Source organism: Nerophis ophidion, linkage group LG08 (assembly GCF_033978795.1).
Source record: "Nerophis ophidion isolate RoL-2023_Sa linkage group LG08, RoL_Noph_v1.0, whole genome shotgun sequence".
Taxonomy (NCBI): Eukaryota; Metazoa; Chordata; class Actinopteri; order Syngnathiformes; family Syngnathidae; genus Nerophis; species Nerophis ophidion.
Window position 1 is genome coordinate 1,433,096 of NC_084618.1, and position 21,942 is coordinate 1,455,037.

The 21,942-nt window shown below is 43.9% G+C and overlaps 1 protein-coding gene across 12 annotated transcripts in view; it reads left to right on the forward strand.

Moving 5' to 3' along the window:
* Positions 1 to 21,942, forward strand: part of LOC133557175 (calcium/calmodulin-dependent protein kinase type II subunit gamma-like) — a 167,374-nt gene that overhangs the window by 138,149 nt on the left and 7,283 nt on the right. For 6 of the 12 annotated variants that reach the window (XM_061907429.1, XM_061907434.1, XM_061907428.1 and 3 more), the window contains 3 exons: positions 14,140 to 14,274; positions 18,762 to 18,837; positions 18,900 to 18,994. In XM_061907429.1, the coding sequence (XP_061763413.1) occupies positions 14,140 to 14,274; positions 18,762 to 18,837; positions 18,900 to 18,994 (306 nt within the window). The remainder of the gene's footprint in view (positions 1 to 14,139; positions 14,275 to 18,761; positions 18,838 to 18,899; positions 18,995 to 21,942) is intronic. The other 6 variants (XM_061907439.1, XM_061907438.1, XM_061907440.1 and 3 more) reach the window with 1 other exon arrangement.

The window sequence follows — 21,942 nt, forward strand, 5'->3', positions numbered from 1 at the left end:
AGAGGCAGCTGTGGACTCTCTTGCCTCCTCCCCCCGGCCGCCCCCGACCGTCGGATGATTCCACTGTGGAGGAGGGGAGAAAAAATAAATCTCAGCCTGGCTGCCTTTGTCTCGTCCAGAAACGTGGCTTCCCTCAAACACTGGTGGTCACCACACCTGTGGCCACACCTGTCCCACTTTCAGGTTGTACAAGTACGACCATATCATCTCACTAAAACACTGGTGGTCACCACACCTGTGGCCACACCTGTCCCACTTTCAGGTTGTACGACCATATCATCTCACTAAAACACTGGTAACACAATAAGCAGATAAGGTAAATTTGTCTAATAACATCTGAATCGCTCTAATCCTTCACTCTCACTTTCCTCATCCACAAATCTTTCATCCTCGCTCAAATTAATAGGGAAATTGTCGCTTTCTCGGTCTGAATCGCTCTCGCTGCTGGTGGCCATGATTATAAACAATGTTCAGATGTGAGGAGCTCCACAACCCGTGACGTCACGCGCACATCGTCTGCTACTTCCGCTACAGGCAGGGCTTTTTTATTAGCGACCAAAAGTTGCCAACTTTATTGTTTGTTTAAAATTCCCGAAGATGAAACTTTACTATGGAACAAAGCGGTCAAGCGAACATGGATCCTGACCACATGTCAACCGGCAGGTTTCGGTGAGAAAATTGTGGTAATAAGTCGGCTCTTACCAGAGACATCAGCGGCGCTTGCGCCGTCCATGCAGCTGCTGTGACTTTCCTCAGAGACTCTGGCATCAACACACCCCTCCAACTTTAGGTACTATTTAATCTCACTAAAACACTAGCAAAACAATAGCAGATAAGGGATTTTCCAGAATTATCCCAGTAAATGTGTCTAATTGCATCTGAATCGGTCCCACTGCAATCGCCTTTTTTTTTTTTTCCTAGACCTTCACTCTAAATTTCCTCATCCATGAATCTTTCATCCTCGCTCAAATTAATGGGGAAATTTGTTGCTTTCTCGGTCCGAATCGCTCTCGCTGCTGGTGGCCATGATTAGACAATGGTTAAGAGCCCAACTAGTGCAGCATCAGGAGGGTCTGGTCTGGTCTCCATGCAGCCTACAGGATCAGACCTCAGCTGGGACACATGCTGCTCTCCTTAACTAAAGAGCAAGATGTGTGATGACTGCATGTCCCCCCCCCCCCCCCCCCGACTGCATGTCCCCCCTCCTGACTGCATGTCCCCCCCCCCCCCCCCCCCGACTGCATGTCCCCCTCCTGACTGCATGTCCCCCCTCCTGACTGCATGTCCCCCCTCCTGACTGCATGTCCCCCCCCCCCGACTGCATGTCCCCCTCCTAACTGCATGCCCCCCTCCTGACTGCATGTCCCCCCTCCTGACTGCATGTCCCCCTCCTGACTGCATGTCCCCCCCCTGACTGCATGTCCCCCTCCTGACTGCATGTCCCCCCTCCTGACTGCATGTCCCCCCCCCTGACTGCATGTCCCCCTCCTGACTGCATGTCCCCCCTCCTGACTGCATGTCACCCCCCCTGACTGCATGTCCCCCTCCTGACTGCATGTCCCCCCCCCCCGACTGCATGTCCCCCTCCTGACTGCATGTCCCCCCTCCTGACTGCATGTCCCCCCTCCTGACTGCATGTCCCCCCCCTGACTGCATGTCCCCCTCCTGACTGCATGTCCCCCCCCCCGACTGCATGTCCCCCTCCTGACTGTATGTCCCCCCCCCTGACTGCATGTCCCCCCTCCTGACTGCATGTCCCCCCTCCTGACTGCATGTCCCCCCCCTGACTGCATGTCCCCCTCCTGACTGCATGTCCCCCCCCCCGACTGCATGTCCCCCTCCTGACTGCATGTCCCCCCTCCTGACTGCATGTCCCCCCCCCCCTGACTGCATGTCCCCCTCCTGACTGCATGTCCCCCCCCCGACTGCATGTCCCCCTCCTGACTGCATGTCCCCCCTCCTGACTGCATGTCCCCCCCCCCGACTGCATGTCCCCCTCCTGACTGCATGTCCCCCCTCCTGACTGCATGTCCCCCCCCCCGACTGCATGTCCCCCTCCTGACTGCATGTCCCCCCTCCTGACTGCATGTCCCCCCCCCCTGACTGCATGTCCCCCCTCCTGACTGCATGTCCCCCCCCTGACTGCATGTCCCCCCCCCTGACTGCATGTCCCCCCTCCTGACTGCATGTCCCCCCCCCTGACTGCATGTCCCCCCCCTGACTGCATGTCCCCCTCCTGACTGCATGTCCCCCCTCCTGACTGCATGTCCCCCCCCCCCCCCTCATGTGACAGCTCCAGCTGGCCTCCTTACAACCAGACTGAGGACCTTGTTCCACTCCCTACTTCTTCCCCTTTTCCTCTGCTGTCTTCAGGCCATTCAAACGCTGCTTTTTTAAAACACTTTTAACTCCCCTTTTGAAAATTGCGGTTATTTTTTTTTTTTTAATGTGTGAACTTGCAATCGCTGGATTGAAGTCACGTGACCTAGAGGCCATGGTCTAGACCAGGGCTCGGGAACCATTTTGGCTGAGAGAGCCATGAAATCCAAATATTGTAAAATGTATTTCCGTAAGAGACATATATTTGTTTTAACACCGAATACAATGCGTGCATTTTTAAGTAAGACAAACATTTTTAGAGTATAATAAGTCTCTTATTCTTTTTAATAAAATTGTTATTCTGAAGCTAACCAACTATCCAACCATTTGCTACCGCTTATTTGCTTTGGAGTCATGGGGGGCGCTGGTGCCTATCCACTATGGACTGGACTCTCACTATTATGTTGGATCCACTATGGACTGGACTCTCACTATTATGTTGGATCCACTATGGACTGGACTCTAACACTATTATGTTAGATCCACTATGGACTATCAATCAATCAATCAATCAATGTTTACTTATATAGCCCTAAATCACTAGTGTCTCAAAGGGCTGCACAAACCACCACGACATCCTCGGTAGGCCCACATAAGGGCAAGGAAAACTCACACCCAGTGGGACGTCGGTGACAATGATGACTATGAGAACCTTGGAGAGGAGGAAAGCAATGGATGTCGAGCGGGTCTAACATGATACTGTGAAAGTTCAATCCGCAATGGATACAACACATTCGCGAGAGTCCAGTCCAAAGAGGATCCAAGACACAGCAGAGAGAGTCCCGTTCACAGCGGAGCCAGCAGGAAACCATCCCAAGCGTAGGCGGACCAGCAGCGCAGAGATGTCCCCAGCCGATACACAGGCGAGCAGTACATGGCCACCGGATCGGACCGGACCCCCTCCACACGGGAGAGTGGGACATAGAAGAAAAAGAAAAGAAACGGCAGATCAACTGGTCTAAAAAGGGAGTCTATTTAAAGGCTACAGTATACAAATGAGTTTTAAGGTGAGACTTAAATGCTTCTACTGAGGTGGCATCTCCAACTGTTACCGGGAGGGCATTCCAGAGTACTGGAGCCCGAACGGAAAATGCTCTATAGCCCGCAGACTTTTTTTGGGCTTTGGGAATCACTAATAAGCCGGAGTCCTTTGAACGCAGATTTCTTGCCGGGACATATGGTACAATACAATCGGCAAGATAGGATGGAGCTAGACCGTGTAGTATTTTATACGTAAGTAGTAAAACCTTAAAGTCACATCTTAAGTGCACAGGGAGCCAGTGCAGGTGAGCCAGTACAGGTATATATGTATGTATATATGTATATAAAGGTATATACAGTATAGGTATATATGTATGTATATATGTATATAAAGGTATATACAGTATAGGTATATATGTATGTATATATGTATATAAAGGTATATACAGTATAGGTATATATGTATGTATATATGTATATAAAGGTATATACAGTATAGGTATATATGTATGTATATATGTATATAAAGGTATATACAGTACAGGCGTAATGTGATCAAACTTTCTTGTTCTTGTCAAAAGTCTAGCAGCCGCATTTTGTACCAACTGTAATCTTTTAATGCTAGACATGGGGAGACCCGAAAATAATACGTTACAGTAGTCGAGGCGAGACGTAACAAACGCATGGATAATGATCTCAGCGTCTTTAGTGGACAGAATGGAGCGAATTTTAGCAATGTTACGGAGATGAAGGAAGGCCGTTTTAGTAACGCTTTTAATGTGTGCCTCAAAGGAGAGAGTTGGGTCGAAGATAATACCCAGATTCTTTACCGTGTCGCCTTGTTTAATTGTTTGGTTGTCAAATGTTAGAGTTGTATTATTAAATAGAGTTCGGTGTCTAGCAGGACCGATAATCAGCATTTCCGTTTTTTTGGCGTTGAGTTGCAAAAAGTTAGCGGACATCCATTGTTTAATTTCATTAAGACACGCCTCCAGCTGACTACAATCCGGCGTGTTGGTCAGCTTTAGGGGCATGTAGAGTTGGGTGTCATCAGCATAACAGTGAAAGCTAATACCGTATTTGCGTATGATGTCACCTAGCGGCAGCATGTAGATGCTGAAGAGTGCAGGGCCAAGGACCGAACCCTGGGGAACTCCACACGTTACCTTAACGTAGTCCGAGGTCACATTGTTATGGGAGACACACTGCATCCTGTCAGTAAGATAAGAGTTAAACCAAGACAGGGCTAAGTCTGACATACCAATTCGTGTTTTGATACGTTCTAATAAAATATTATGATCGACGGTATCGAAAGCAGCGCTAAGATCGAGGAGCAGCAACATAGATGACGCATCAGAATCCATCGTTAGCAATAGATCATTAGTCATTTTTGCGAGGGCTGTCTCCGTGGAGTGATTTGCCCTGAAACCGGATTGAAAGGTTTCACATAGATTGTTAGACGCTAAGTGTTCATTTAACTGCTCCGCAACAATTTTTTCAAGGATTTTTGAAATAAAGGGAAGGTGAGACACCGGTCGGTAATTTACCATGAGGTCAGGATCGAGGTTATGTCTTTTAAGAAGAGGATGAATAACCGCTTTTTTGAATGCTAGGGGAACACTGCCCGAGGAGAGTGATAAGTTTATAATATTTAGCACTGATGGACCTAATAATACAAAGAGCTCCTTGATCAGTTTCCCAGGAAGAGGGTCAAGTAAACATGTTGTCTGTTTTATTCCATTTACACGTTGTAACAATTCCTCTAATGTTATTTCCTCAAAACGAGAGAAACTATTTTGGAGGGCAGTATCCGCCGTATATACAATCGTATCAGTGTTAATAGAACCCCGTTGTAGCTGGGACGCATTGTCTTTAATCTCCTTTCTAATGACTTCAATTTTCTTACTAAAGAATTGCATAAAGTCATCAGCTGAGTGGGTGGAGCTACTGGAAGGGGTCCCTTGTTGGGTTAGCGATGCTACCGTACTAAACAAAAATTTAGGATCGTTTTTATTACGGTGAATGAGATTTGAGTAATAATTAGCTTTAGCTAAGGTAAGCATGCGTTTATAAGTTATTAAACCATCACTCCATGCTTGATGGTGCACCTCAAGTTTAGTCGTGCGCCATTTGCGTTCCAGCTTTCTACATAATAATTTCTGAGCTCTAGTTTCTTCTGTAAACCACGGGGTGCGCTTTTTTGGAGCCTTTTTTAACTTTAGCGGTGCTATGTTATCAATGGTTTCGCGCAGGGCGTCGTTAAAGTTGTTAGTGAGGTTATCAATAGAGCCCACATACTTTGGGAATGGTGCCATTACCGAGGGCAGTAGGTCAGCAAGAGTTGTCGTTGTGGCCGTATTAATGTTGCGGCTGCTATAGCAGTTATTATTATTATTAGTTTGACGAACATGCGTCTGAACCTCGAATTTTATAAGGTAATGATCGGACAATACTTTAGTATACGGGAGTATCGTAACTTTGGAAGCGGTGATACCCCTGACAAGCACTAGGTCTATCGTATTACCGTTGCGATGCGTGGGTTCATTTATTATTTGTGTGAGACCACAGCTATCAATTACAGTCTGGAGCGCTACGCACGGTGGGTCCGATGGGGTATTCATATGGATATTAAAGTCCCCCATTATGATTATATTATCGGCGTGTGTCACTAGATCAGCAACGAACTCTGAGAATTCATTAATAAAGTCCGAACAGGGCCCTGGGGGGCGGTAGATAACAGCCAGGTGTAGAGGCAGCGGTGTGACAGACCTCATAGTAAGCACCTCAAACGATTTATATTTATTATTTATGTTAGGACTAAGGTTAAAGTTTTCGTTGTATATTAGTGCGACCCCCTCACCCCTTTTGAGCGGACGGGCAATATGCGCATGTGTAAAGTTAGGAGGACATGCCTCATTTAGCGCAAAAAAGTCGTTTGGTTTAAGCCAGGTTTCGCTGAGACCGATGACGTTAAGATTGTTGTCTCTGATAATATCATTAACTAACAACGTTTTAGGAGACAATGATCTTATGTTTAAAAAACCTATATTATAGGTAGTGGGCTGTTTTAGGGAGTTTTTGATCAAATTATCCGTAGTAGCAATATTAATAATGTTGTGTTTATTATGCCCAGTGCATTTAGTATAGTTACGACCATATCTAGGAATTGATACGACGGGAATGTTCCGATTGTTTGATTGTTGCTTTGATAAACTGCACGCATCATGGTTAGCCACCTCGGTAACGGGGATTTTCCGATTGTTTGTTTGTTGCTTTGATAAACTGCACGCATCATAGTTAGCCACCTCAGTAAAACACATGTCCAACTCTGAAACACTCAAAGCAGAAAAAACTTGTTCTAATTTAACAGACTCCTTACCCAGACCAGTAGTCTCGCATTTTCCATCTAAATCCGTCTTCGGGATGGAGGAAAGTGGTGTTCTGTGGGGATTAGCCTTCTGCTTTGTTTTTAGCCCCGCTCGACATCCGCGTTTCCGATCACACCGCTGGCGTCTGCTCCGTAGACGGCCCCCGCTGCTACTAGACTCCCCTGCTTCACAGGCCGCTGGATGTAGCCGCCGATGTATTCCCATGCTAGACTCTCACATAATTATGTTAGATCCACTATGGACTGGACTCTCACTATTATGTTAGATCCACTATGGACTGGACTCTCACTATTATGTTAGATCCACTATGGACTGGACTCTCACTATTATGTTAGATCCACTATGGACTGGACTCTCACTATTATGTTAGATCCACTATGGACTGGACTCTCACTATTATGTTAGATCCACTATGGACTGGACTCTCACTATTATGTTAGATCCACTATGGACTGGACTCTCACACTATTATGTTAGATCCACTATGGACTGGACTCTCACACTATTATGTTAGTTCCACTATGGACTGGACTCACACTATTATGTTAGATCCACTATGGACTGGACTCTCACTATTATGTTAGATCCACTATGGACTGGACTCTCACTATTATGTTAGATCCACTATGGACTGGACTCTCACTATTATGTTAGATCCACTATGGACTGGACTCTCACTATTATGTTAGATCCACTATGGACTGGACTCTCACTATTATGTTAGATCCACTATGGACTGGACTCTCACACTATTATGTTAGATCCACTATGGACTGGACTCTCACACTATTATGTTAGTTCCACTATGGACTGGACTCACACTATTATGTTAGATCCACTATGGACTGGACTCTCACTATTATGTTAGATCCACTATGGACTGAACTCTTTCACTATTATGTTAAATCCACTATGGACTGGACTCTCTCACTATTATGTTAGATCCACTATGGACTGGACTCACACTATTATGTTAGATCCACTATGGACTGAACTCTTTCACTATTATGTTAAATCCACTATGGACTGGACTCTCTCACTATTATGTTAGATCCACTATGGACTGGACTCTCACTATTATGTTAGATCCACTATGGACTGGACTCTCACTATTATGTTGGATCCACTATGGACTGGACTCTCACACTATTATGTTAGATCCACTATGGACTGGACTCTCACACTATTATGTTAGTTCCACTATGGACTGGACTCTCACTATTATGTTAGATCCACTATGGACTGGACTCTCACTATTATGTTACATCCACTATGAACTGGACTCTCACACTATTATGTTAGATCCACTATGGACTGGACTCTCACACTATTATGTTAGATCCACTATGGACTGGACTCTCACTATTATGTTAGATCCACTATGGACTGGACTCTCACTATTATGTTAGATCCACTATGGACTGGACTCTCACACTATTTTGTTAGATCCACTATGGACTGGACTCTCACACTATTATGTTAGATCCACTATGGACTGGACTCTCACTATTATGTTAGATCCACTATGGACTGGACTCTCTCACTATTATGTTAGATCCACTATGGACTGGACTCTCACTATTATGTTAGATCCACTATGGACTGGACTCTCACTATTATGTTAGATCCACTATGGACTGGACTCTCACACTATTATGTTAGATCCACTATGGACTGGACTCTCACACTATTATGTTAGATCCACTATGGACTGGACTCTCACACTATTATGTTAGATCCACTATGGACTGGACTCTCACACTATTATGTTAGATCCACTATGGACTGGACTCTCACTATTATGTTAGATCCACTATGGACTGGACTCTCACTATTATGTTAGATCCACTATGGACTGGACTCTCACTATTATGTTAGATCCACTATGGACTGGACTCTCACACTATTATGTTAGATCCACTATGGACTGGACTCTCACACTATTATGTTAGATCCACTATGGACTGGACTCTCTCACTATTATGTTAGATCCACTATGGACTGGACTCTCACTATTATGTTAGATCCACTATGGACTGGACTCTCACTATTATGTTAGATCCACTATGGACTGGACTCTCACTATTATGTTAGATCCACTATGGACTGGACTCTCACTATTTTGTTAGATCCACTATGGACTGGACTCTCACACTATTATGTTAGATCCACTATGGACTGGACTCTCACTATTATGTTAGATCCACTATGGACTGGACTCTCTCACTATTATGTTAGATCCACTATGGACTGGACTCTCACTATTATGTTAGATCCACTATGGACTGGACTCTCACTATTATGTTAGATCCACTATGGACTGGACTCTCACACTATTATGTTAGATCCACTATGGACTGGACTCTCACACTATTATGTTAGATCCACTATGGACTGGACTCTCACACTATTATGTTAGATCCACTATGGACTGGACTCTCACACTATTATGTTAGATCCACTATGGACTGGACTCTCACTATTATGTTAGATCCACTATGGACTGGACTCTCACTATTATGTTAGATCCACTATGGACTGGACTCTCACTATTATGTTAGATCCACTATGGACTGGACTCTCACACTATTATGTTAGATCCACTATGGACTGGACTCTCACACTATTATGTTAGTTCCACTATGGACTGGACTCTCACTATTATGTTAGATCCACTATGGACTGGACTCTCACTATTATGTTAGATCCACTATGGACTGGACTCTCACTATTATGTTAGATCCACTATGGACTGGACTCTCACTATTATGTTAGATCCACTATGGACTGGACTCTCACTATTATGTTAGATCCACTATGGACTGGACTCTCACTATTATGTTAGATCCACTATGGACTGGACTCTCACTATTATGTTAGATCCACTATGGACTGGACTCTCACTATTATGTTAGATCCACTATGGACTGGACTCTCACTATTATGTTAGATCCACTATGGACTGGACTCTCACTATTATGTTAGATCCACTATGGACTGGACTCTCACTATTATGTTAGATCCACTATGGACTGGACTCTCACTATTATGTTAGATCCACTATGGACTGGACTCTCACTATTATGTTAGATCCACTATGGACTGGACTCTCTCTATTATGTTAGATCCACTATGGACTGGACTCTCACACTATTATGTTAGATCCACTATGGACTGGACTCTCACTATTATGTTGGATCCACTATGGACTGGACTCTCACACTATTATGTTAGATCCACTATGGACTGGACTCTCACACTATTATGTTAGATCCACTATGGACTGGACTCTCTCACTATTATGTTAGATCCACTATGGACTGGACTCTCTCTATTATGTTAGATCCACTATGGACTGGACTCTCACATTATTATGTTAGATCCACTATGGACTGGACTCTCACTATTATGTTAGATCCACTATGGACTGGACTCTCACACTATTATGTTAGATCCACTATGGACTGGACTCTCACACTATTATGTTAGATCCACTATGGACTGGACTCTCACTATTATGTTAGATCCACTATGGACTGGACTCTCACACTATTATGTTAGATCCACTATGGACTGGACTCTCACACTATTATGTTAGATCCACTATGGACTGGACTCTCACACTATTATGTTAGATCCACTATGGACTGGACTCTCACTATTATGTTAGATCCACTATGGACTGGACTCTCACACTATTATGTTAGATCCACTATGGACTGGACTCTCACTATTATGTTAGATCCACCATGGACTGGACTCTCATGTATTGAAACGGATGGTTGGTGTATGGAGGCAGATAGCGAAAACGAAATTGAAGAAGAAACTGAAGCTTTTGAGTGAATAGCTACTGACGCTATTCGGCCATGTCTGCCTTATTAGCATCGCTGGTAAAATGTGTGGACCAAACGATCGGAAGTTTCGCATCTTGTGACACTGGTTCAACTTAAATCAGTCGATTGGTAAGTGTTTGTTTGGCATTAAATGTGGGTGGAGGGAAACACTGGATGTAAATATAGCTACAAATGTACATACAGCTAGCCTGTTAGCATTGATTAGCTGGCAGTCATGCCGCGACCAAATATGTCTGATTAGCACATAAGTCAACAACATCAACAAAACTCACCTTTGTGATTTTGTTGACTTTATCGTTGCAAATGCATCTGCAGGTTATCCATACATCTCTGTGCCATGTCTGTCTTAGCATCGCCGCTCAAATGTGCAGACACTCCGGAACATTCGATGGGGGTCTGTCGGAAGATTTCTTGGACTTTATCATTGGAAATGCATCTGCTTTGAGTGTCGCAGGATATGCACACAATCTTGCCATCTCTGTAGTAGCATAGCTTTCGTCGGTAAAGTGTGCGGAACAAACGACTGACCATTTCGTCGGCTTTCCCCACACCCTCGTATTTTGAACAAATTTCGTCCAATTTCTTGCCACTTTTGCATCTTTGGGCCAGTGGTGCAACTTGAATCCCTCCCTGTTACTGTTGTTACACCTCCGACAACACACCCACCAGGCATGATGTCTCCAAGGTACGGAAAACATTTGAAAAAACGGAAAATAACAGAGCTGAGACGCAGTGTTTGTAATGTGTTTGAGAAAATGGCAGCTCTATTACCTAGGTGACGTCACCATAAATAGAAATTCACCCATTTAGAGTTCGGAAATCGGTTAAAAAAATAGATGGTCTTTTTTCTGCACCGTCAAGGTATATATTGAGGTTTACTTAGGTCTGCTGATAATGTTCCCCTTTAATGTATATATTGAGGCTTACTTAGGTCTGATGATAATGTTCCCCTTTAATCCTGAGCCCGGCAACAGGCAACTGCTCGGTTGCTAGGCAGAATTTGTAGGATTAGGATAAACGGATGAACATTTCTAACGTTCAAAACTGAGTCGGACGTCTCATTTTTTTTTCTTCCATTTATAATTGTGGTGTCGCCTTTTCTGGGGACTTTGTTTAGGTGTCCCCACTCAGAAGTTCAGGTGTCCCCACTCAGAAGTTCAGGTGTCCCCACTCAGAAGTTTCTAGTGCCACATTCTGCCTTTCTTCATATACGGCTTCTAGCCTGTTTTAAAGATCTCTTAATTGACTTCTGCGAGGTCCTCTCCTTTGCTAATCCCGCCGCTCTTGATCTCTTGTCAGACCCACCTGCACCAACCGTCTGTCTTTAACATCGAGCGCCCCGCCCTCTAGCAGCAGTTAAACGTGAGCGTTGGCCGCCGCCAGCATTAACAACCTGGCCAGCAGTTACATGACATCCACCGCGTCATAATCAGGGCTGCACTCATCCCGCTTCCAGCTGCCATCCTTGTGTGTGTGTGTGTGTGTGTGTGTGTGTGTGTGTGTGTGTGTGTGTGTGTGTGTGTGTGTGTGTGTGTGTGTGTGTGTGTGTGTGTGTGTGTGTGTGTGTGTGTGTTCTGGCAATCCTTACTTAATGGGGACATGGCTCTGTTAACAGTCACCTTTAGGGTACTTCTGACAATGTGGGGACCTAAAGAGAAACCTTCTTAAATGATAGTCAGATCCATTCTGAAGATGCCTAAGTGACTTTTTTAAGCTTTGGCCCATAAAACATGTTGACTGGTTAGAGCAGTGGTTCTTAACCTGGGTTCGATCGAACCCTAGGGGTTCGGTGAGTCGGCCTCAAGGGGTTTTTGCGGAGCCTCCACCGCTGAGGTCAAGACACACCCAAGTCATCGTGTAAATAAAAACTTCTCCTTATTGACGTATTACGGATACTTCCAAACAATTTTCCATCTGATTTGCAAGTGTGTGATTTGTGTTTGTGTTTTTCTTTGAACAAGATGGCGTTCATGCACAGTTAATTTTGTGCATAACTTTGTCTTGAATTTGAAAAAAATATATATAGATATTATATTTTTCACTAAAGAAGGGTGGGGTTCGGTAGTCCAACCAGGTTAAGAACCACTGGGTTAGAGTGTGAGTCATTTGCACAGCAGCCCCCTCATTAGGCTGTAGCTGGTACTGCACTCGCTGCTCCGCTCACACTTTTGTGTATAGTCAATCCGCTGCTCCGCTCACACTTTTGTGTATAGTCAATCACTTCCACCTGGTCCTCGTAACGAAGGTGGTTTGTTTATTTTAAATGGTCCTCAGTAGTCACGTACAAATGTGTGTGAATTATGCAAAATGATTTAAATTTGGTCCCCGTGAACCATATTAACTCTTTTTTTCCCCAGGGTCCCCAGTAAGTATGATCAACACATTACTTCATCAATCCAGAGATTTAAAGACGTGTCCGAGCTAACTGGGCTGTGGACATTTTACACCATTTTTGTTATACCTCCACAACCTGTAGAAAGGCTGGTCCCCACAAGTTCTGATCTAAAATTTGGTCCCCATTCCAAATGATAACCTGTGTGTGTGTGTGTGTGTGTGTGTGTGTGTGTGTGTGTGTGTGTGTGTGTGTGTGTGTGTGTGTGTGTGTGTGTGTGTGTGTGTGTGTGTGTGTGTGTGTGTGTGTGTGTGTGTGTGTGTGTGTGTTCTGGCAATGCTGACTTATTGGGGACATGGTTCTGTTTACACAGTCACCTTTAGGGGACCTCTGACGGTATGAGCAAAACAAAAACAAGCCCCTTAAAGGGGAACCTTTTTAAATGATAGTCAAATCCATTCGGAAGATGCCTAAGTGATTTTTAAGCTTTGGCCCATAAAACATGTCTACTGGTTAGTTTGAGTGTGAAACATTTGCACAGCAGCCCCCTCATCAGGCTGTAGCTGGTACTGCACTCACTGCTCCGCTCACACTTCTTCCGTGTATAGTTAATCACTTCTACCTGGTCCCCGTAACGAAGGCTGTTTGTTTTTTTAAATGGTCCTCAGTAGTCAGGAACAAATGTGTGTGAATTTTGCAAAATGATTTAAATTTGGTCCCCGTGAACCATATTAACTCTTTTTACCCAGGGTGCCCAGTAAGTATGATCAGCACATTACTTCATCAATCCAGAGATTTAAAGACGTGTATGAGCTAACTGGGTAGCGGCCATTTTACCTCATTTTTGTTATACCTCCACAACCTGTAGAAAGGCTGGTCCCCACAAGTTCTGATCTAAAATTTGGTCCCCATTCCAACTGATATCCTGTGTGTGTGTGTGTGTGTGTGTGTGTGTGTGTGTGTGTGTGTGTGTGTGTGTGTGTGTGTGTGTGTGTGTGTGTGTGTGTGTGTGTGTGTGTGGTCGTGTGTGTGGTCACCCCGCATGCTCTTGGTGTTTTTGTTTCTGCTCCTGCGTCTCATTTTGTTTCACCTTAAACAGCATGACGTGTCGTCTATCACCATTCCCATCAATCTTCTATCCGTCTCCATGTGTGTGTGTGTGTGTGTGTGTGTGTGTGTGTTGACCATCCGTTGTGTGTTTCAGTACCACCGCATGACGCAAAGCGCATGGCTTGGAAGAGCACGGGCGACAACGGCTCCTGCACCGACTCGGATCTGTCGCAGGCCTGTGCGCCCGTTGCGGGCCACTCTGTCGCTGCTAAAAACCAGGACAAGCCCAGTAAGCGCACGTCCCCACTAACCCACCCAGCTTCAGCGCCCCCTGCTGGCCACCGCTGCCCACTTCTGCTCGATAAGCTCCTTTTAGTTGCAGGTTAATCTGGTTATTCCAAACTGTCACCGTTGGTGGCAAGTAGGTCAGGGTTCTTCCACGTTAGGGGTGTCCAAACTTTTTCCACAACAAATCAAAGCATGTGTGGGCCATTTTTGATATTTTTTTATTTTCAAAGCCAATACAGTATATAGATTTTGGTCACTTTTTGGGCCCCCCTCAAGTTTGGTCCCAGGGTCATGAAAAGTAGTTTAAAAAAAAAAAAAGCCATATAAATTTATATATATATATTTTTTGTCAATGCTTAAATCTTTAAATCACCTTCAGATCTGTCGCTAAAAAAGGTTTTTTTGTTTCACGCCCTTTTTGTTACAGAAAACCCTGTTTTATGGCATTAAATATTTGCCCCTCCCCCAAAAAAATTAATTCAAAGTGCATTATTTAATAAATAATATGTTAGTAATTCATAGCATTGATTTTGATTAATTATTATTTTTGGAGCAAAGACAGTGTTTTTTTCTCTTTGTTTGTTTTTTTAAATCCTAATAAAATGATCAGGAATCCAAAAGGTGTCCACTCATAAGTGTTGAAAAGAAGTCCTAATTTTTTTTATTTATTTATTTTAAATTTCAAGGCCTAAATCTCTACATCACAGGTGTCAAACTCAAGGCCCGGCGACCAGTTCTAGCCGGCCACATGATTTTTTTGTGGCCCGTAAAAGCCTGCAAAAATGGTTTTCAATAAAATATTTTATTTTTATATTTTTTATTTTATTTTATTTTTCCACTAACTGCATTCCCTCTTTCAAGTTTGGCAGGGAAAAAATGCATATTTTAAACTTTAATTTTATCCGATCATGCAAATTATAATTTATTGCAAAACTTTTTTTGTGAGATAGAAACAAATAGTTAAATATCTGCTCGTCACCTTTATTTACGATTTTAAAACAAGTTTTACATAAACAAAAATCAAATGCATATGCGATTTCGATTAATCATGATTAATCACACACGTAATGTCAAATAATTTTTAAAAAGCAGGCACTACTGCGATGCAAACAAACCACTTTGACATCCCTCCACTTCAGATCTCTGTCCATTATAGTTTTTTTTAATTTGTTTATTAGGCTTTATGCCCTTTTTGTCATTAAAAACATGTTTTTTAAGGCAAACAAAGTTCCCCCCCCCCCCAAAAAAAAATTCAAAGTGCAGTATTTGATGTTAAATTAATGGAGCCTTAACTAGGTCAATAATTCATAACACTGATTTTGATTCATTATTGTTTTTTGCGCAAATACTTAAAAAATAAAAAAATCCCACTAAAATGATCAGGGGCCCACTCACAGGTTTTGGAAAGAAGTCCAAAATAATTTATTTTTATTTTCAATGCCTAAATCTCTACATCAACTTCAGATCTCTCTGTCCATTATAAGTTGCTGTTTTTGTTTACTTTATGCCCTTTTTGTCACAAAAAAAAACCTTAAAGTGCAGTATTTGATGTGAAATTATAGAAGCCTTTTTTTTTTTTTTTTTTTAATTCAATAGGCCCCCACTTATAAGTGTTGGAAAGAAGTCTTAAATTATTGATTTTCTAATTATTATTTTTTTCCCCAAAAATATTTTTGTGTGAAATATTAAACTTGATGTCATTGCAGCCTTTAATGGGTCAATAATTCCCAACATTGATTTTGATTCATTATTATTCTTGAGCAATGACAACCTTGAGGGGGGGAAATAGTCTACATGGCAGTTTTGTTTTAATCAACATTGCAACTTTTTCTCTCGTTACATTTCACCTGTTTGCTCTTTTAGTCCACTTTTTGTTTGCAATGGTATTTTTAGAATGTGGGGGGGGGGGGGTGTTAAAAATGAGCTGCAGGCTGCACTTTGGACACCTCTGCTCGACATTCATATTCATGCAGCCGTGCCTTTGGTGCAGCGGGAACAGGAAAAAGTCCTTGGTCTGACGCTGCAATTGGTACTTAGATAGTCCTCTTGCTGAGACCAGATTTTACTTAGATAGTCCTCTTGCTGAGACCAGATTGTACTTAGATAGTCCTCTTGCTGAGACCAGATTTTACTTAGATAGTCCTCTTGCTGAGACCAGATTGTACTTAGATAGTCCTCTTGCTGAGACCAGATTGTACTTGGATAGTCCTCTTGCTGAGACCAGATTGTACTTAGATAGTCCTCTTGCTGAGACCAGATTGTACTTAGATAGTCCTCTTGCTGAGACCAGATTGTACTTAGATAGTCCTCTTGCTGAGACCAGATTGTACTTAGATAGTCCTCTTGCTGAGACCAGATTGTACTTAGATAGTCCTCTTGCTGAGACCAGATTGCACTTAGATAGTCCTCTTGCTGAGACCAGATTGCACTTAGATAGTCCTCTTGCTGAGACCAGATTGTACTTAGATAGTCCTCTTGCTGAGACCAGATTGTACTTAGATAGTCCTCTTGCTGAGACCAGATTGCACTTAGATAGTCCTCTTGCTGAGACCAGATTGTACTTAGATAGTCCTCTTGCTGAGACCAGATTGTACTTAGATAGTCCTCTTGCTGAGACCAGATTGCACTTAGATAGTCCTCTTGCTGAGACCAGATTGCACTTAGATAGTCCTCTTGCTGAGACCAGATTGCACTTAGATAGTCCTCTTGCTGAGACCAGATTGCACTTAGATAGTCCTCTTGCTGAGACCAGATTGCACTTAGATAGTCCTCTTGCTGAGACCAGATTGCACTTAGATAGTCCTCTTGCTGAGACCAGATTGCACTTAGATAGTCCTCTTGCTGAGACCAGATTGCACTTAGATAGTCCTCTTGCTGAGACCAGATTGCACTTAGATAGTCCTCTTGCTGAGACCAGATTGTACTTAGATAGTCCTCTTGCTGAGACCAGATTGTACTTAGATAGTCCTCTTGCTGAGACCAGATTGTACTTAGATAGTCCTCTTGCTGAGACCAGATTGTACTTAGATAGTCCTCTTGCTGAGACCAGATTGTACTTAGATAGTCCTCTTGCTGAGACCAGATTGTACTTAGATAGTCCTCTTGCTGAGACCAGATTGTACTTAGATAGTCCTCTTGCTGAGACCAGATTGTACTTAGATAGTCCTCTTGCTGAGACCAGATTGTACTTAGATAGTCCTCTTGCTGAGACCAGATTGTACTTAGATAGTCCTCTTGCTGAGACCAGATTGCACTTAGATAGTCCTCTTGCTGAGACCAGATTGCACTTAGATAGTCCTCTTGCTGAGACCAGATTGCACTTAGATAGTCCTCTTGCTGAGACCAGATTGCACTTAGATAGTCCTCTTGCTGAGACCAGATTGCACTTAGATAGTCCTCTTGCTGAGACCAGATTGCACTTAGATAGTCCTCTTGCTGAGACCAGATTGTACTTAGATAGTCCTCTTGCTGAGACCAGATTGCACTTAGATAGTCCTCTTGCTGAGACCAGATTGCACTTAGATAGTCCTCTTGCTGAGACCAGATTGCATTTAGATAGTCCTCTTGCTGAGACCAGATTGTACTTAGATAGTCCTCTTGCTGAGACCAGATTGTACTTAGATAGTCCTCTTGCTGAGACCAGATTGTGCTTAGATAGTCCTCTTGCTGAGACCAGATTGTACTTAGATAGTCCTCTTGCTGAGACCAGATTGTGCTTAGATAGTCCTCTTGCTGAGACCAGATTGTACTTAGATAGTCCTCTTGCTGAGACCAGATTGCACTTAGATAGTCCTCTTGCTGAGACCAGATTGCACTTAGATAGTCCTCTTGCTGAGACCAGATTGCACTTAGATAGTCCTCTTGCTGAGACCAGATTGCACTTAGATAGTCCTCTTGCTGAGACCAGATTGCACTTAGATAGTCCTCTTGCTGAGACCAGATTGCACTTAGATAGTCCTCTTGCTGAGACCAGATTGTACTTAGATAGTCCTCTTGCTGAGACCAGATTGCACTTAGATAGTCCTCTTGCTGAGACCAGATTGCACTTAGATAGTCCTCTTGCTGAGACCAGATTGCATTTAGATAGTCCTCTTGCTGAGACCAGATTGTACTTAGATAGTCCTCTTGCTGAGACCAGATTGTACTTAGATAGTCCTCTTGCTGAGACCAGATTGTACTTAGATAGTCCTCTTGCTGAGACCAGATTGTGCTTAGATAGTCCTCTTGCTGAGACCAGATTGTACTTAGATAGTCCTCTTGCTGAGACCAGATTGTGCTTAGATAGTCCTCTTGCTGAGACCAGATTGTACTTAGATAGTCCTCTTGCTGAGACCAGGTTGTACTTAGAGGTGTGCTGACAGGTAATAAGGCGGCGGAGACCACTTTGTCGTTGTCAAAAAAGAAAGGCTCTCGAGGAAGGCGATGGAATGTTTCCAGGTCCGCCGCCCAGTTTGAGCGTCCCCCCCCCCTCTGTGTGTCCCCCGCTAGCTCGCAAGCAAGAGATCATCAAGATAACGGAGCAGCTGATCGAAGCCATCAACAACGGCGACTTCGAGGCCTACACGTGAGTTACTGAGCAAAACGCCGATTGGACTTCAAAATCTCACCTGGCTGGTTCCTGCGCAGGAGGATTTGCGATCCTGGACTCACTTCCTTCGAACCCGAGGCCCTGGGCAACCTGGTGGAGGGTATGGACTTCCACAAGTTCTACTTTGACAACTGTGAGTACACGCGGGGTTTCTTTACAATATGTCGGGTTTTTAAAATCCAAACATTGACTGTGCTTTGAATAGCTGGGTTGCAATCAGGTGACCTGGAGGGACTTAGACAGACTTTAATGATCCACGAGGGAAATTGTTCCACACGGTACCTCAGTTACAAAGGATGGAAAGGATAAAAAGAGGGCGAAAACAAAAAGGTATAAAGTGTTTGGGTCTTGGTCAAGTGGGGTTGACCCCAGGATGCAGAGACGGGAGACAAGGTTTAAAATTGAATGAGACAAAAAGGGATAACTAAGGGCCATGGGGCAGAAACGCACACTATGTAATCTGGACAAAATGGAAAGGGCCAGGGCACACTGAGCAGGGCAAGAGTGCAACACAAAAAATCCTTTTACCTCAAGGGGGGACTAGGAGATAACCACACAAGAGGTTAGGGAATTCCGGACAAAGTAGCAAAAACTGGTGAAGCAGGTGCATGCACGAGAGGAGTTTATGGAGACAATAACCGGCGAGGCCAAGCTGGCAGTGACCTAAATATCCATCCATCCATCTTTTTGTAGGGGTGGCATGGCGTAGTGGGTAGAGCGGCCGGCCAGAAAGCTGAGGGTTGCAGGTTCGCTTCCCACTAATTGACATCCAAAAAATGGCTGCCGTTGTGTCCTTGGGCAGGACACTTCACCTTTGCCCCCGGTGCCGCTCACACTGGTGAATAGATGATGAATGAATGACAGGTGGTGGTCGGAGGGGCCGTAGGCGCAAACTGGCAGCCACGCTTCCGTCAGTCTACCCCAGGGCAGCTGTGGCTGCAGATGTAGCTTACCACCACCATCGTGTGAATGAATGATGGCTTCACACTTCTCTGGGAGTGTTTAGAAAAGCGCGATATAAATCTAAGTTATTATTATTATTCCGCTTATCCGAGGTCGGGTCACAGGGGCAGCAGCCTAAGCAGGGAAAGCCAGACTTTCCTCTCCCCAGCCACTTGGTCCAGATCCTCCCGGGGGATCCCGAGGCGTTCCCAGGCCAGCCAGGAGACATAGTCTTCCCAACGTGTCCTGGGTCTTCCCCGTGGCCTCCTACCGGTTGGACGTGCCCTGAACACCTCCCTAGGGAGGCGTTCGGGTGGCATCCTGACCAGATGCCCGAACCACCTCACCTGGCTCCTCTCGATGTGGAGGAGCAGCGGCTTTACTTTGAGTTCCTCCCGGATGGCAGAGCTTCTCACCCTATCTCTAAGGGAGAGACCCGCCAAACTAATATCGGCCGCTTGTACCCGTGATCTTATCCTTTCGGTCATGACCCAACGCTCATGACCATAGGTGAGGATGGGAACGCAGATCGACCGGTAAATTGAGGGCTTTGCCTTCCGGCTCAGCTCCTTCTTCACCACAACGGATCGATGCAGCGTCCGCATTACTGAAGACTCTGCTTAGGCTGCTGCCCCCGCGACCTGACCTCGGATGGATGATTAGAGGCACATCATGTCTTTACATCTGAGAGGGTCCACAAATTAAAGACAAAGTAGGATTGATTGGTGCATCGTTAAGTCAGGTATTTAATTTGAAATAAAGTCTGCTGTGATGTCATCCTCACCTTTCTTTGCAGTTGATTTCCAATTCTAATGTGAAGTTATGAAGAATGTTTGCTCGCGATATCAAGACTTGATAGCGCACTATACTTGATTTATACTATTATGGATATCTTCTAGATCAGTGTTTTTCAACCACTGTGCCGCGGCACACTAGATTATCTCATTTCACCTACCATATTTCCCTGAATTTCCACAGAGGCGCTAATTAATTTAAAACCTCTTCTCACTCCGGTTTTTACCAAAGGCATGCGGTAATTTTAGGCCTGCGCTCATACATTTGAGTGTGATGTAAGGATACCATCATGAAAAGCACATTTAATTAAAAAAAAAACGTTGTTATGGTCTTACCTTTACTTATAAATGAAGTCCATGCTCAGCTCCTTCTGATCAAAAGCATCGATAACTTGTTTATAGAAGTCTTCCTTATCTTTCTTCAGTTTTAAAAGTCTCTCTGTCTCAATGGAGATCTTCCTTTATTACCTCCTGCTTCCATTGAAAGTCCAGTTTAGAAAACTGTTTTATTTTAGATATGTAATCCTCCATGTTAAAAGTGCAAGCGAGAGGAAAAAATAAAGGATGGCTGCTTGTTGTCACTTCTTCTGCAGCCGAGTAGTCGCAAGAAGGATCACTAGCGCCCTCTACCACCAGGAGGCGGGAGTCATTTAATGACTCATATTTGACACACGCAGCTACGGTATATTAATAAAACATAGCTGCTTACTGTTCTTTTGAGCATATTCAATAGCTTGGACCTTAACTGTGTAACTGTGTAATACTCTTCCATATCAGTAGGTGGCAGCCTGTAGCTAATTGCTTTGTCGATGTCGGAAACAGCGGGAAGCAGGGCGCAGGTAAAAAAGGTGTCTAGTGCTTAAACCAAAAATAAAGAAAATGTGAGTGCCCCTAAGAAACGGCATTGAAGCTTAGGGAAAGGCTATGCAGAACAAAACTTAAACTGAATTGGCTACAAATAAAAAAAAGAATGCTGGACGACCGCAAAGACTTACTGTGGAGCAAAGACAATGTACATCCGAACATGACGTGACAATCAACAATGTCCCCACAAAGAAGGATAAAAACAACTGAAATATTCTGGGCTGCTAAAACAAAGCAGGTGCAGGGAATTTCTCTCAAAGGAAGACAAACTGCTACAGGAAAATATAAAAAAAAAGGGACAAAGCCACCAAAATAGGAGGTCATGACAAGAACTAAAACAGTACACACAGGAAAACAGCAAAAAAGTCCAAATAAGTGATGTGGCCGGTGGTGACAGTACACCTACTTTGAGACAAGAGCTATAGTCATGCATGCTTGCTTATGCTTTAAACAATTGCGAAGACAACTCTTTACTGTTAAC